Below are 16,197 nucleotides of genomic sequence, written 5' to 3'. Positions count from 1 at the left end.
GGGCCTCAAGTTTAGAAACTGCCAAGGTTGTCCTATAACCTCCCTACATCATGCCATGTGTGTATTTGCCTTTAAACGTGAGTAAATTAGCTCAAATGCTAACATGCTAACGGCTACCATGCTAGCATCTAGCAAGAGGGCCTCAAGTTTAGAAACTGCCAAGGTTGTCCTATAACCTCCCTGCATCATGCCATGTATGTATTTGCCTTGAAACATGAGTCAATTAGCTTAAATGCTAACAGTCATCATGCTAGCACCTAGCAAGAGAGCCTCAAGTTTAGAAAGTGCCAAGGTTGTCCTATAACCTCCCTACGTCATGCCATGTGTGTATTTGCCTGTAGACATGAGTAAATTAGCTTAAATGCTAACATGCTAACGGCTACCATGCTAGCACCTAGCAAGAGGGTTTCAAGTTTAGAAACTGCCAAGGTTGTCCTATAACCTCCCTGCATCATGCCATGTATGTATTTGCCTTGAAACATGAGTCAGTTAGCTTAAATGCTAACAGTCATCATGCTAGCACCTAGCAAGAGAGCCTCAAGTTTAGAAAGTGCCAAGGTTGTCCTATAACCTCCATACATCATGCCATGTGTGTATTATCCTTTAGACATGAGTACATTAGCTTAAATGCTAACATGCTAACGGCTACCATGCTAGCACCTAGCAAGAGGGCCTCAAGTTTAGAATCTGCCAAGGTTGTCCTATAACCTCCCTGCATCATGCCATGTGTGTATTTGCCTTTAAACGTGAGTAAATTAGCTTAAATGCTAACATGCTCACAGTTATCATGCTAGCACCTAGCAAGAGAGCCTCAAGTTTAGAAAGTGCCAAGGTTGTCCTATAACCTCCCGACATCATGCCATGTGTGTATTTGCCTTTAGACATGAGTAAATTAGCTTAAATGCTAACATGTTAACGGCTACCATGCTAGCACCTAGCAAGAGAGCCTCAAGTTTAGAAAGTGCCAAGGTTGTCTTATAACCTCCCTACATCATGCCATGTGTGTATTTGCCTTTAAATGTGAGTAAATTAGCCTAAATGCTAACATGCTAACAGTCATCATGCTAGCACCTAGCAAGAGGGTTTCAAGTTTAGAAAGTGCCAAGGTTGTCCTATAACCTCCCTATATCATGCCATGTGTGTATTTGCCTTTAAACGTAAGTAAATTAGCTTAAATGCTAATATGCTTACAGTCATCATGCTAGCACCTAGCAAGAGAGCATCAAGTTGAAAAAGTGCCAAGGTTGTCCTATAACCTCCCTACATCATGCCATGTGTGTATTTGCCTTTAGACATGAGTAAATTAGCTTAAATGCTAACATGTTAACGGCTACCATGCTAGCACCTAGCAAGGGAGCCTCAAGTTGAGAAAGTGCCAAGGTTGTCCTATAACCTCCCTATATCATGCCATGTGTGTATTTGCCTTTAGACATGAGTAAATTAGCTTAAATGCTAACATGCTAACGGCTACCATGCTAGCACCTAGCAAGAGGGCTTCAAGTTTAGAAAGGGCCAAGGTTGTCCTATAACCTCCCTACATTATGCCATGTGTGTATTTGCCTTTAGACATGAGTAAATTAGCTTAAATGCTAACATGCTAATGGCTACCATGCTAGCACCTAGCAAGAGAGCCTCAAGTTTAGAAAGTGCCAATGTTGTCCTATAACCTCCCTATATCATGCCATGTGTGTATTTGCCTTTAAACGTGAGTAAATTAGCTTAAATGCTAACATGCTAACAGTTATCATGCTAGCACCTAGCAAGAGAGCCTCAAGTTTAGAAAGTGCCAAGGTTGTCCTATAACCTCCCTACATCATGCCATATGTGTATTTGCCTTTAAACTTGAGTAAATTAGCATAAATGCTAACATGCTAGCAATTAGCATTTAGCCACAGAGAGAGTTCAGAAGTTTATCTAAAAAATGAGCCATCAATCACGTTTCTACGTGGCCATATGGCTGAGCTACAAGGCTGTGAAAAGTCTGTAAATTCTCGTTTTCTCTGGAATCTAAAAATAGAAAGGGTGTACCTAATCTACTGGCCCATTTTTGAACGTTTCGGTTAATAGCGTCGCCATGGTTACACAAAACATTCCAAAAAATAAATACCGCTGTAGTCCCGAACGTCACGATTCCGACGATGTAACATGTGTGGGGGTCCTTCTTGCGGTTTTGGCCGCATTACGCGCGCAAAAAGTGGAAGATTAAGATATAATAATAATAGCTAAACAGGAATAACAATATGGGCTGGCTCAGTAGCCAGCCCATAGACTGCTACTTGCAGTAGCAGTCTATGGGCTGGCTACTGAGCCAGTCCATAATAATAAACAAAAAGTAATAAATTAATTAAAATTAAAAAGTAATTATAAACAAAGTCAAGTGTTAGCGACACTAGCATAGATATGCAAGCTAAGGTGGTAACATTACAGTCACATTTTAACAGCAGCATCATGCTAGGTGGCTGCACGGCTGTACTCCGGTTTCCTCCCACATTCCGGTTTGACGAAGCGTTCACTGACTCATGGGTACAGGACAAAGACCAAAGTTTTATTGACTCATGGTTTCGTGGTGAGAACACACGTTTTTTTCTGATTCACCAGGTGCTCTACGAACTCTCAGTCACGGGTCTTTCTCTGATTCATGGGTTGAGCAAGCCTACGTAGAGTTTCACTGACTCACTGGTGCTCGACGAAGACTCCAGTTGCACTGACTCCTGGGTACTTGAAGAGGACTCAAGTTTCACTGACTCGCTGGTGCTCAACAAACATTCCAGTCACTCTGACTCATGGGTGCTCCACAAACACTCAAGTGTTACTGACTCGTGGGTACAGGACATAGACAAATGTTTTACTGACTCACGGGTGCTCGACAAAGACGAGAGTTCCACAGATGTCTTTGACAGTCTGTATGGAAGAAGTCTTTTGAGTTCTTTCCCTTCCTTCCAGCAACTTTTATGGAAAGCTCTCGTGTGTTTGCAGAAGGATCCTTCTAGGATAAGAATGTTTTTCACCCACGTCAAGCTCGTCAAGTCTCGCGTCCACAAGATGTTTGCATCCGTTGAGTGTTTACTTGCAGTCAAATTCATGTGATTTATCCGCCGGGCGCACCTGAATGCTTCATTAAACAACGTGGCGGCGTCAGAAGAATTGTGCCAGGCTGAAGATGGGAAATGGAAGTAGCCCATGACTAACTCGGTCTTGGGAGAATCAGAATTTGGAGGCCAGATGAGACCCAGCGGTCGACCTCATTTCAACCTGGACGCCATTCCAAAATGGTGTCTGCTGTCTTGATACTTACTCTGTGCTAATTCTCAACCCCCTTCATCACCGGGAACATTCCAATTTCACCCACTTTGGAATTCTATCTGCACATTCCGACCACCGGCATGACGGCAGCCAGGGGTGCACGTTGTTCTTCTGGGATAGCAGACGTTCAGTAGCTGGAGAGGGAATGTCAGCCGGAGCGACATGTCAGCAGGAGCCTTGGCCTGCCCGCACCCCAGGAGAGGACTTTCGCTGTTTAGCATTCCAGTGGAAAAGGTTGAGGACAGGAGGTAGGCTGTGGATATCACTCAGTGGCGTGTGCAGCGGCACAAAGAAGGGAATATATAAGAAATAAAAATGTGCTGCATAACGTCGCTCACACAGAGCTAAAATGTTTTTGAATAGAAGTAAGCTAAGGGAACATTTGATGGGAGTTGTTAACTGTACCGTGAATTGTAAGATAATCCATTTTCCAAATAAAGAGTAGCAATAGGCTAACAATTAAATATAAACACACCCTCCTCTTTTATCCAGGCTGACTGAAGATGAAGAAACTTTTGCATTCAGTCAGAACAAAAAATGCAGAACTATACATGCTTTCATTTTAAAGTGGACCATTTTCGGCCCTTTGTATTGAGTTGTGGACTCCTACAGAGCAGCTACACACAATAACCCGCACAGAAACCTTTCTAGATCTTCCACAATCTCCACCTATTCCAGCTGTATTTCCTTGGATTTATTCTACCCACGGCCCGCCTCCTGGTATGCCCAGTCCGCTGTGATTGGTCACACTCCCAAGTGCTGGGGGGCGGGCCTACAACTTGTATCCAGGCGAGTGATTTCTCACACGACTCGCTATGACATCACAGGGAGCCGGTGGTAGAAAAAAACAATCCCGAACGTCTTCCAAGTGTGCAAACCTCATTATCTGAAACTTTTGCATGGTTTGACACGAGAATACAACATTTTAACTACATTTCACAAAAGGACAGAAAAGTGGAAAAAGCATAACAGGTCCCCTTTAAGTTACTAAATGCCAGAAAACTCCCCAACAATGCCAGAAAATAACAGCAAAGGAGGTTGGAATGTCGGCAGATCAAGGTGGCAACACTGGCTGATAATGTCGAATGAACTCCAGTACAACCAGATGTTGTTTTCATTAACTCCACAAGATGGCAATAGCTGCATTGGTCTGTCATGTCATGGTGCTGAGCTTTATCTAAGAGATAAAGTAAGTGACTTTAAGTGACTAAGAGAACGCAATGCTGCGTTTAAATCTGGTGATGTGATGGCACTCAGATCAGCAAGGGCAAATCTGAACCGTGCCATCAGAGTGGCAAAGCGTGCCCACAGCCGGAAGATCCAAAGCTTCTTCCAGGACCCCGGCAACACCAGACAACTGTGGCAGGGCATCCAGACTGTCCCTGACTACAAAGCCAGACCTGCACCCTGCCACAATGACATCAGCTTCCTCAATGAGCTAAATAACTTCTTCGGAAGGTTTGAAGCTCTGAACAATAACCCTGCGAGGAAGGCTACCCCCCGCCCCGATGAACAGGCTGTCAAGTTTGATACTGCTGCTGTGTGGAGAGTCCTGAGGAAGGTCAACGTGCGGAAAGCTGCAGTCCCAGACGCCATTCCAGGACGGGTGATCAAGGAATGTGCAGACCAGCTGGCCCACGCGCTCACGGACATCTTCAACACCTCACTGGCCCAAGCTGTAGTCCCCCCATGTTTCAAGTCCGCCACAATAATTCCAGTGCCCAAGAAACCATCTATTACATGTCTGAACGACTTTCGGCCCGTTGCACTCACATCAACCATTATGAAATGTTTCGAGAGGGTGGTTAAGGACCATATCACCTCCATACTCCCCCCATCACTCGACCCCTTCCAATTCGCGTACCAGCCAAACCGCTCCACTGAAGACGCCATCTCCACTGCTCTCCACCTGAGCCTGGAGCACCTGGAGAAGAAAAACACCCATGTACAGATGCTGTTCCTAGACTTCAGCTCAGCATTCAACACGATCATCCCCCAGGACCTGGTACGCAAGTTGGAGCCACTGGGCCTCAAGACCTCCCTGTGCAACTGGCTGCTTGACTTCCTCACAGATAGAACCCAGTATGCCAGGGATGTGTTCTGAGCCCCCTGTTGTTTACCCTAATGACCCATGACTGTCGCCCCAAGTACAGCAGCAACCATATCCTGAAGTACGCGGACGACACAACAGTTGTGGGCCTCATTCAGGACAACAACGAACTGGCTTACAGGGAGGAAGTGCGACACCTTGTGGATTGGTGCAAGGCGAACAACCTGATCCTGAATGTTGACAAAACAAAGGAGATCATCGTCGACTTCAGGAGATCCAGACCCAGCCACACTCCACTCAGCATCAACGGCACAGCCGTAGAAGTTGTGAACACAACCAAGTACTTGGGGGTGCATATCACGGACAACCTCGGCTGGTCACTCCACACCTCCGCTCTGGCGAAGAAGGCACAGCAGCGACTGCACTTCCTGCGGCAGATGAGAAGAGCCTCCCTCTCCCCTCCTATCCTTGTTACTGTTGTAACTGTTACTGCAGAGAGTGGTGAGGACAGCGGAGAAGACATTAAAGACATAGCAAACAGCCGGTGTGTATCTAGAGCCCATCGGATCTGCTCTGACCCCACACACCCCCAGCATGGACTGTTCTCTCGCCTGGCATCGGGGAGAAGGCTCTGCAGCATCCGCTGTAGGACGACCAGGTTCAGAGACAGCTACTTCCCCCTGGCCATCAGACTGCTGAATGCCAAATAAGCCCCTCTACCTTTACTTACATTATTATTATTTATTTAAATTATTTAAATTATTTGGGCAATTTACTGTTCACGCTGCACTTTACATTATGTTATTCATATTTGGTGTCTATTCTATCTATTTATTCTCCACATTATTATTATTATTATTATTTATTATTACTTATCTTCTTTTGTGTCTGTTATTATATGGGAGCCAGGCAACGACATTTCGTTGGCAATTTCACTACTGTGTTTTTGTGCAATGACAATAAAGGGAGTCTATCTATCTATCTACCTCTGCATGCACTTTCGATTTAAAAAGGTGTGACTCGTTTTGGATGGAAATCAATACAAAGCGGTCGACAGCCAGTCGTTCAAAGCCGCCGCTGCAGAGTGAGAAGAAGGAAAACTTTCCTGATGGATTCCTAATCATTTAGCTGACTCCAATATGCCATTAGACGTTAATACGCCATCTGAGGCGGCCGCACACTTGAAAAGGCCTTAAAGGGAGATGCTCTCATCTAAATGGGAGATCTAGTGAGCCAGAAATAGTCCAAAGTCTTCCATAATTACCTCATTCCGCTTGTGGAAGGATTCCCAGAGAAGGAACGTGATGGAACACTCGTATTTGCCTAATAAGTAAGAAGAAGTATTGTTCGTGTTAAGAAGGAAAGAGTATTATTCTTATCGTTAGCCTGCTCATTCTTTCAGGTTCTAAATGATTTTCCATGCCTTCACTCTCCCAAGCACATCCCAGCGGTGGCGGTGGCGGCACTGCTATTCCCTCAAAAGCCCTGAAGATAAGGGATCATCTGGTCGCTGCCGTGCACGGGAATAAACTCAGCACAGGCGTTGTTTCCGAGTCCACACCAGAGCTCTTTCCCTTCCCTGTGTCTGTATGCAGCCCCCCCACACCTGTGAGGCCCAGTGACGCTCTAATCCGACCACCTGAGGATGGGGAGGAGAGGCGTTTCTGTGTGGCTACATGTTTGGGGACACTCTCTTCCTGGATTTTTATGGCTTTTAGTCCTCGGAGACATCCGGCGTGAAGGAGCAATAATCATCCATGCAGCCATCTTTGTTTATGCACTGCTCTCATCTCAACAGATGCTCTGCAAGATGACAAATTTCACATTAAAGCCCTTAATATCTGGGTGTAGATACACTGTATAGCCACCAGAGGGCAGCACGTGGCTCAGCAGTAGCGATGTAGCCACAGGTTGACAGGTAGATACACTGTATAGCCACCAGAGGGCAGCACTTGAAATGTGGGTAAACTAAAGCACCACAACTAGCACAGAGCATTCGGGCCACATTGAAAAAATAAACCTCTCAGATTTTGATAATAAAGTCGTAAACTAATGACAATAAAGTTGTAAACTTACAAGAATAAAGTTTATATGATTTTTATGATTAAAAAGTTGGAATATTCCCCCTTTTCATATCTGCCTCAGGCAATGCCAGTTAGGACGGAGTATTAAAATAATCACAGATTTTGAGAATTAATTTGAGACTTCCACTTTTTTCTCTTAAATTTATGACTTTATTGTAGGGAATTTACGACGTAATTCTCCAAATCTCCGATTATCTTGATACATGAGAAAAGTCGTAACGCGAATAAAAGTCATAAATTTATGAGAAAAATATTGTACATTTATGACTTTATTCTTGCAATTTACAACTTTTTTCTTGTAAATTTGCACTTTACTGTCATAAATGTGCAATGTATTTGTCAAAATCTCTGATTATTTTAATACATGAGAAAAGTCGTAATATTACGAGAATAAAAGTCATAAATTCATGAGAAAAACATTGTACATTTATGACTTTATTCTTGCAATTTACAACTTTTTTTTAGTAAATTTGCGACTTTACTGTCATAAATGTGCTATGTATTTGTCAAAATCTGTGATTATTTTAGTACACAAGAAAAGTCTTAATATCGTAATATAAAGTCTAAAATTAATGAGAAAAAGTTGTAAATTTGTGACTTTATTGTCTTAATTGACAACCTTTTTCTTGTAAATTGTAATTCTATTGTAATTTTATGAGAATAAGGATGCCAAATTAACTAAGGAAAGGTGGCCATTAATTCATTAATGTAAAATTAATGAGAACCAAATATTTAATTTATGTCTTTATTCTCAGAATTTACTACTTTTTTCTCTGAAATGTGCGACTTGTAGGTAGGTGACACGTAGGTACGCCAAGTAGCCACAAGAGGGCAGCAAATGACACGTAGGTGCGCCAAGTAGCCACAAGAGGGCTTTACCCGCTTTAAAAGCGCCACAGCAAGACGTGGAAGATGCAAGAGTTGTTTTGATACTTTGATTCTGTTCACGTAAATTCAACAAATGTCATATATACTCATCGGTTTCAAGACGATGAGGAGCCAAGTTAATCACGTCCTTAAAAAGCCAAGTTAGCACACTCAAATATTCAAATGCTGTCTTTTTACAAGCTGAAATTCCAAATTGACTAAAAGGCAAGAAAACAAGCAAAAGGCCAGATGAGTATTTGTGCTAGTAAAGGATGAAACATGTCTGCCGATGAACAGCGGGAGTAATAACACTTTCAGCATCTCTATCATTCTCCTTCTAGACTATCTGCACTGTATAAATTATGAATATTGATCTGCTTTAGCTAAGGGCATCTGTAATGAGAACATTTACGAGTGTTACAGTCAATGCGGTCTTGAAAAGTGCATTTTGCACCTGAAAAAAATCACTTTGATGATGATGATGATGATGATGATGATGCGTGGAGTCTCCACTAGCAGACGTCTAGGTGACACTGTTGCTAACTTTGCAGTAAGTAGCTATCGCTGTCCTGGATGATGTAATGGTCTAATTTGCATATCATTTGCATACGATGTTGTGAAATGCTGTAAGAACAAAACATAACCTCGGAATCACATAATCTCTTTTTGCATAAATACGTCTTTGGGAGTGAGTGTTCGGGTTTGAAAAAACATGAATACGTCTTTGGTAATGAGTGAGTTAACATGACTCAGTGTGGTTGGTGAATAGCACACTCTTCTGGTGAATATATGTAATAGCAAGTGAGCTTCACAATACTTACTGTACAGGCAGTCCAATAGGCTTATCAATGGCTTTATATTTACCCCAAGAAGATAAGATAACCCACTCCATTTTCCAAATAAAGAGTAGCAATAGGCTAACAATTAAATACACACCCTCCTCTTTTATCCAGGCTGACTGAAGATGAAGAAACATTTGCGTTCAGTGAGAGCACAAAATGCAGAACTATACATGCTTTCATTTTAAAGTGGACCTATTATGCTCATTTTCGGCCCTTTGTATTGAGTTGTGGACTCCTACAGAGCAGCTACACACAATAACCCGCGCAGAAAGCTTTCTAGATCTTCAAGAATCTCCACCTATTCCAGCTGTATTTCTTCAGTTTTATTCCACCCACGGCCCGCCTCCAGGTATGTCCAGTCTGCTGTGATTGGTCACACTCCCAAGTGCTGGGGGGGCGGGCCTACAGCTTGTATCCGGACTGGTGACTTCTCACAGGACTCGCTATGACATCACAGGGAGCCGGTTTTAGAAAAAAACAAGTGTGCAAACCTCATTATCTGAAACTTTGCCATGGTTTGACACGAGAATACAACATTTCAACTACATTTCACAAAAGGTCAGAAAATTGGAAAAAGCAGAACAGGTCCCCTTTAAGTTACTAAATGCCAGAAAACTCCCCAACGATGCCAGAAAATAACAGCAAAGGAGGTTGGAATGTCTGCAGATAAGTTGGCAGCTCAGGCTCATACACCTAAACATGATATGGCGCCCCCTTGCAGGCCATTCCTGGTACTTCCGCCGCTGATGGAGTGGATCCGTGTGGCCGTGGCGCACACGGAGCACCGCCGCAGCTTGTCGGTGGACAGCGACGATGTCCGGCAGGCCGCCCGGCTGCTGCTGCCCGGCGTCGACTGCGAACCTCGGCAAGTCAAGTGAGTGGCTTCTTTAGGAATCACCTGTGAACATTATGACATCCCATAATGCATCCACTCGTGGTGTTCGCAGGGCAGAGGACTGTTTCTGTGGCGCGGGGAAGCTGGATGCCGCCTCCACCGAGGCCAAGTTCTTGCAAGATCTGGGCTTCAGGATGCTCAACTGTGGACGCACCGACCTGGTCAAGCAGGCCGTCAACCTGCTGGGACATGACGGCATCAACAGCATGAGCGAGCAGGTAGGAAGACGGCAGGAAGACGGCATGTGGAAACGCTGATCAGTGATCATCTTGTATAGCAGTTCCATCATTTTACTGTCCACTGACAATGAGTCGGCCGAGTGGTTAGCGCGCAGGCCACACAGCTAGGAGACCCGAGTTTGATTCCACAATTGGAGCATGTTCTCCCAGTGCGTGCGTTGGTTTTCTCCGGGTACTGTGGTTTCCTCCCACATTCCAAAAATATGCTAGGTTAATTGGCGACTCCAAATTGTCCATAGGTCTGAATGTGGGTGGGAATGGTTGTTTGTCTCTATGTGCCATGTGATTGGCCGGCCACTAGTCCAGGGTGTACCCCGCCTCTCGCCCGAAGACAGCTGGGATAGGCTCCAGCATCCCAGAGACCCTCGTGAGGATAAGCGGTAGAAAATGAATGAATGAATGTTATATTAACTCATTCAATCCCAGCCATTTTAAGTAATCCACAGTACAGCACAGGTAAGTTTCAGGAAAATATCTGCTCCCCACTAAAGCAGGGTGGGAAAAGATACATTTCAAGCTTAACTTTCACTTTGACACAAATATTATTTGCTTTTGTGACAGTTCAAATATCGAAAAAACTATGCCAACATAGACATTCTTTTTTTTTAAACATAAAAATAACAATTTATTCCAAATATAACAATTAACAGCTGTGGTACGCAAAATGATTCTCATAATATTATAACTTTTCCCCTAAGCTAATTGTACCTTTTTTTCTTGTAGTATTGCAATTTTAAAAATTATTTAAAATATTGCTGTAATTTATTCCTGTGAAACAAAGTATTTTTATTCATTAATTATAGTTAATTAATAATTAATAATGGGCTAATATTTTTGCTTTACTCTTGAAATTACTGCTGATTTTTCTATTTTTGCTAGTGTTGTTTGTTATTTTTTTAGTTTTTGTGAATAATTTGAATAATAAATTTGGAGAATGTTCCTCAGGCCAATAAAGAAACAGCTGTGATACGCAACCCGGGCCACACTTTGGCCAACCCCGCCTTATGGTGTTGGAAAACTGCCCTGCACCGGCAGCACTCTTGTAGCCCCAAGCAGGACAATTATCTTTCTATTCATGTGTGTTGCACCTTAATGTGCAGGGGGATAGTAAATATAAACAATACAAGCTGTACACTGACTGCTCTAAAGTAGTACTGATAGCGTGTGTGTTGTAGGAGACGTGATAGCATCATGCAGTATTTTTTTGTATTACGAAGCCCTGAAAGTAGACAAAGCAGTTCTTCTGGGCTCCCGGGCGATGCCTCGACCTTGGAGTGTTTCTAAGTGTAGATGTTAAGTAGAAGCTGGCAGGTTTCTGTGGCAACGGCTGCACGTTGATGAGGGTATATTCGGTGGCGGAGGTTTGGCCAAGTGATGGCCTCCTCCTCCTCCTCCTCCTCCTCCTCCGCCTCCTCCATGGCCACCGCTGAATAACGAGCCGTGGTGACTGGGGTTGACTTTTATTTTATTTGCACAGCAGCGGTGGCTGTGATGGAGGTGGTCGTTAAGCGTCCACAGCAAATACTGGAGGGGTGGACTGGGTCAAGAGCAGGTGGTTAAAGTCCTTCTGCTTCACTGAACTGTCAGCTGCTCCAAGTGGGAGAAGACGCGTTTGCGTGTGAGCAGCATGGTAAGCGTGGGCATGGGCATGGCAAATCGAGGGAAGAGTGGCACTCATAAATAAGCCACGGCCCCAATTATCTTCCACTCCCCTCTGCCAATAGGGGGCAGCTGCAGCTGAGTCTGTAGATTGCACGCTGCCTCGGACACTGAAGAGAAGAGCAAGAGCTCACAGCAGTGTGCTCAGCTCCGCCCCTTTAAGTAGGCCCAGGGGAGGGTTCCTAATAAGTGATGCAGTTTTTGGGAGCCTCTTAGATTCATGAAGGGGTGGTGCATCTCAGCTTTTTCATTCATTTTCAAAATATACACACTTTCTTCTTAAAGCGGACCTATTGTGCTCATTTTTCCTCTTTTTGTATTGAGTTGTGGAATCCTAGAGCAGCTACACACCATAACCAGCACAGGCAACTTTCAAGAATCTGCACCTATTCAGCTGTATATCGTTGGCTATAGTATCTGTTTTAATGTATTCCACCCACGGCCCACCGCCAGGCACGGCCAAAAGAAGGACTTAGAAGGACTTACGGTTTCTGCCGCTAGCTGCAAACCCAATTTTTTCGGAGTTGATAATAAACTGCAATGTACAGTATCTTAAAATCTTAAAATGTGGGTTTTAGCGTATAACCATACGTGTTGGAATTCCGAATGTGTTTTGCGGGACTACCAGTGTTTAAAAACTGCGTAGAGGCAATAATTGTGGTGGGAAAAGGCTATTACCAACCTTCTCTATGCTATAATGCTATCAAATATGCTACACAGACACCACAACTCAATACAAGGGCCCCAAAAATTAGCATAAACGGTTCCTCATTTAATTCCAGCCATTTTTCAACAGACAACAACTCCATCACACACAATATTGTGTTCTATGACTATATAAACAGAATATACCAAAAGAAAAAGTAGACTCCCATTTTTCATCAGAAAAAAGCTCTATTTTACCTTTTGGCCTTCTTCAGGAATCAGCAGTAGAACATAGCTAAGGAAAACAAATAGTAAGGAAAATATCAGCTCCCAACAAAAAGAGGTGACAAAAATGATGCTTTTTCCACTTTTCTGACCTATAAATGTAGTTCGAATGTTGTATTCTGGTGTTAAACCATGCCATCGTTTCAGATAATGAGGTTTGAGGATTTGGAAGTTTGGGATGGCTTTCAACGCTTGTTTTCAGAGAGTTTGTGACATCACAGTGATCCGGACTTCCTTATATGGGCGTGCCCTCCTCCCCACTCTGCCGCACTGTGGAAATCCAAGGAAATACAGCAGGAATAGGTGCAGATTCTGGTAGATCTAGAGAGCTTTGTGTGCGGGTTAATGTGTGTAGCTGCTCTGTAGGAGTCCACAACTCATATACAAAAGGCCAAATATGAACATAATAGGTGCCTGGGGGCCATTAGCCCTGCTCTGAGGGAAGGGTGCCAACAAAACAAAAGTGATGTTTGCCATCAACAATCCTATGTGAGCACATTTGGAAACAGCGCAACCGTTTGAGACCATTTGAAGCATGTTTAAGCCAATCAGATGATGACAACAGACATATGATCCACTTTGGCTCTGGCTCTGAAAACGCAGCTGACAGGACATCAATCTGCTGTCGTGACGCACCCTCAAACATCTCATCCTGTCCTTCCTCTCACGCTTGCAGGGAATGACGCCGCTCATGTACGCCTGTGTGCGGGGCGACGAGGCCATGGTCCAGATGCTGCTGGATGCCGGCGCCGATATCAACAGCGAGGTCAGGAAACGAGGCCGCGTGCCGCCTCCCGGGGCTCTGCCCACTTCCACACTCTGGCCAAAGCAGCTTCAAAGTGCAGAATGATAATAAAGGCAGAATAATTGCACACTGATGCCTCCTGTGCTGTGGGGGCTTTTATTTGTTTGGCCCCTCATTAGGAATGCATCATCTTTCTTCGTGTGTGTGTGTGTGTGTGTGAGTCAGCATTACAGCGAGCACGCCACACATGTTCAGTCGTAATGTGAAAGTGATGCCTCCTCTCTCTGACCTCAAAAGACTACTGAGAGCAAACATATTGGGACACCAATACGTCTTCCTATCAGCATGTCGCTACGTTGCATTTGTGACCAAAGAAGAAGTGCATGACGTTTGAGCACATCAGGCCAGGTCTGTTGCGCAATGCCGCGTTCCTGCTCGCCTTCTAACACTGCAAACGCAATACTGCAAACGCAACACGTAACCCCGGGCAACGCCTTTCCCTCCAATCTAACCGCAACGTGCAGTCATGTCTTTCGCTATGCTTGCGGCAAAGACCTTTGCCGCCCGCCCGCCAGCTCCTCCCCCGCCCCTCCTCCCTCCTGAGTGTTAACGGTTGTATGTCTCTCTCCTCAACCTCACTATAAGAATTCCCAGGTGCCCAGCACAGTAAACAAGCACCCCTCCATTTACCCTGACGCACGCCATGGGACGCCACTCACTTTCGCCGTCCTGCACGGACACATCCCTGTCGTGCAGGTAGTATAGTTGCCTCTGACCTGTGAACTTTGCCCTGGCCTTGACACCGATTGATCGGAGTACCCCTAGTTATTATTATTGTTGCTGTGGTTATATGTAATATTACCAAGTAATAAAATGATATATAAAATACTTTCTCACACACACATACTGATGTATACAAGGAAAAGAAGACAAGAAAAAAAAATGACAAATGAGATCCAGTTGGTACGTGCTGTCACAATTCATCCGAATAAAGCAAACAAGTCACGTCTCATGATGAAATAGCAACAGTTTGTAATGAAGTAAAGCGAAATAAGTATGGCGGCAAGAAATAGCTCATCCGTCTTCTGTCTACCGCAGTTGTTGCTGGACAACAGCGCCAACGTGGAGGGCTCGCTGCTAGACGGGGCGGAGAACTACACGGAGACGCCGCTGCAGCTGGCGTCGGCCGCAGGTAAACATCGCCAGCATCATGTTGGGACTCACAGTCATTCTTCAAGGTTGAAGTTCCCAAACATAGTCACAAATCATCACGGGGGCATTCCGGCTGTGTGTCCTGGTGATGACGCTACAAGCTGTGTTTCCATGGCAACAGGTGCTTAATCATGCTACAGTTAAGCCCGTGCTTCTTTGTTTATAAATAATAGCCATACCGTGAAAGAGTAAAGTATAGCAATCAGCACTTTTATTTTAATTTTAATTGTTCTGATTGGTCTCCTCCTTAGGTAACTTTGAGCTGGTGAGTTTGCTTCTGGACAGGGGGGCGGACCCCATGATGGGGACCACGTGTCGAAACGGCATCTCGTCGGCGCCGCTTGGGGACATGAACTCCTACAGCCTGGCGGCAGCGCACGGACACAGGTGACTCTCATAAATGGTCCTTCTTCATGTAAGCAGGACATTTTGGACAGTGGCACGCATCCAAGGCCCTTTTCCTGTTGGCTGGTGGGGTCAAACAGCACAGAAATGCTTCAAAAGTCCAAAATCCTAACCCTACAAACACCCTAAAATACACGCAGAGGTTAAATGCCGCAAATGGCCAAAACGCACACAACCCAGAACAACTGCATGATGGAAATACTAAATAAAGTTGACAGAGCAAAACGGACGTTAGGCGTTAGCTGGACTACTGGGGCAGCCGGACATGAGTCTATAATATTGTAAAATATTACACAGACTTTCTTCTGGGCATGCCTCAGGTCTGGCTGCCGTCTGGCTGCCTAGCTGTTTTTTGGGGTGTTGTGTGCGTGAGCTTTTAATGTGTTTTTAACTTTTACATTTTATGTATTTTTATAGATATCATATTTCACAAAGTAATTATTTTGTGTTTTTGTTAGTCTCTTAATTTTTGTAATTTTAATTAAATAAATAATAAATAATAAATAACAATAATAAATAACAATAAAAATGATGAATATATTAAAGAATTTATAGTTTTCAGTTTTATCTGTTTTATTTGTATATTTTTGTTTGTATTTTTTTACATTTGTTTATTTTTTCATGTTTTATTTATTCATGTGTTTTTATGTTTTTTTATTTCATTAAATTGTATTTTTAAATGTATCATTTAGGTATTTTATTTTTGTTTGTATGTTTTGATTTAAAAATGTAAATGTTTTTACCTTTTTACTTTTTACCTTTCAGGAATGTTTTGTATTTATTTTATGATTGAATATTCTTTGGTGTTATTTTTGTGTGTTATAATTTCGAAAAAAATCCCTATATTATTTACTTATTACTTATTTTTGTTTGTGTTTTCAATGTATTTATTTAGTTAAAATGTTTATTAATGAATTAAATGATGAATTATTACGAATTTGTAGTTACATTTTTCTGTTTTATTTT

The 16,197-nt window shown here is 43.5% G+C and overlaps 1 protein-coding gene across 2 annotated transcripts in view; it reads left to right on the top strand.

Moving 5' to 3' along the window:
• LOC131124858 (ankyrin repeat- and BTB/POZ domain-containing protein 3-A-like) overlaps positions 1-16,197 on the top strand; it is a 135,097-nt gene that overhangs the window by 101,149 nt on the left and 17,751 nt on the right. The window contains exons 5-10 of one of the 2 annotated variants that reach the window (XM_058065760.2): positions 9,868-10,020; positions 10,094-10,259; positions 13,546-13,635; positions 14,260-14,370; positions 14,713-14,806; positions 15,078-15,213. In XM_058065760.2, coding sequence (XP_057921743.2) covers positions 9,868-10,020; positions 10,094-10,259; positions 13,546-13,635; positions 14,260-14,370; positions 14,713-14,806; positions 15,078-15,213 — 750 coding nt within the window. The remainder of the gene's footprint in view (positions 1-9,867; positions 10,021-10,093; positions 10,260-13,545; positions 13,636-14,259; positions 14,371-14,712; positions 14,807-15,077; positions 15,214-16,197) is intronic. The other variant, XM_058065762.2, reaches the window with a different exon arrangement.

This window comes from Doryrhamphus excisus, linkage group LG2 (genome assembly GCF_037039965.1).
Source record: "Doryrhamphus excisus strain RoL-2023G ecotype Guam linkage group LG2, RoL_Dexc_Guam_v1.1, whole genome shotgun sequence".
NCBI classification, from domain to species: domain Eukaryota; kingdom Metazoa; phylum Chordata; class Actinopteri; order Syngnathiformes; family Syngnathidae; genus Doryrhamphus; species Doryrhamphus excisus.
The sequence above is the reverse complement of the archived record's forward strand: the minus strand, read 5'-3'. Positions and strand labels throughout refer to the sequence as shown.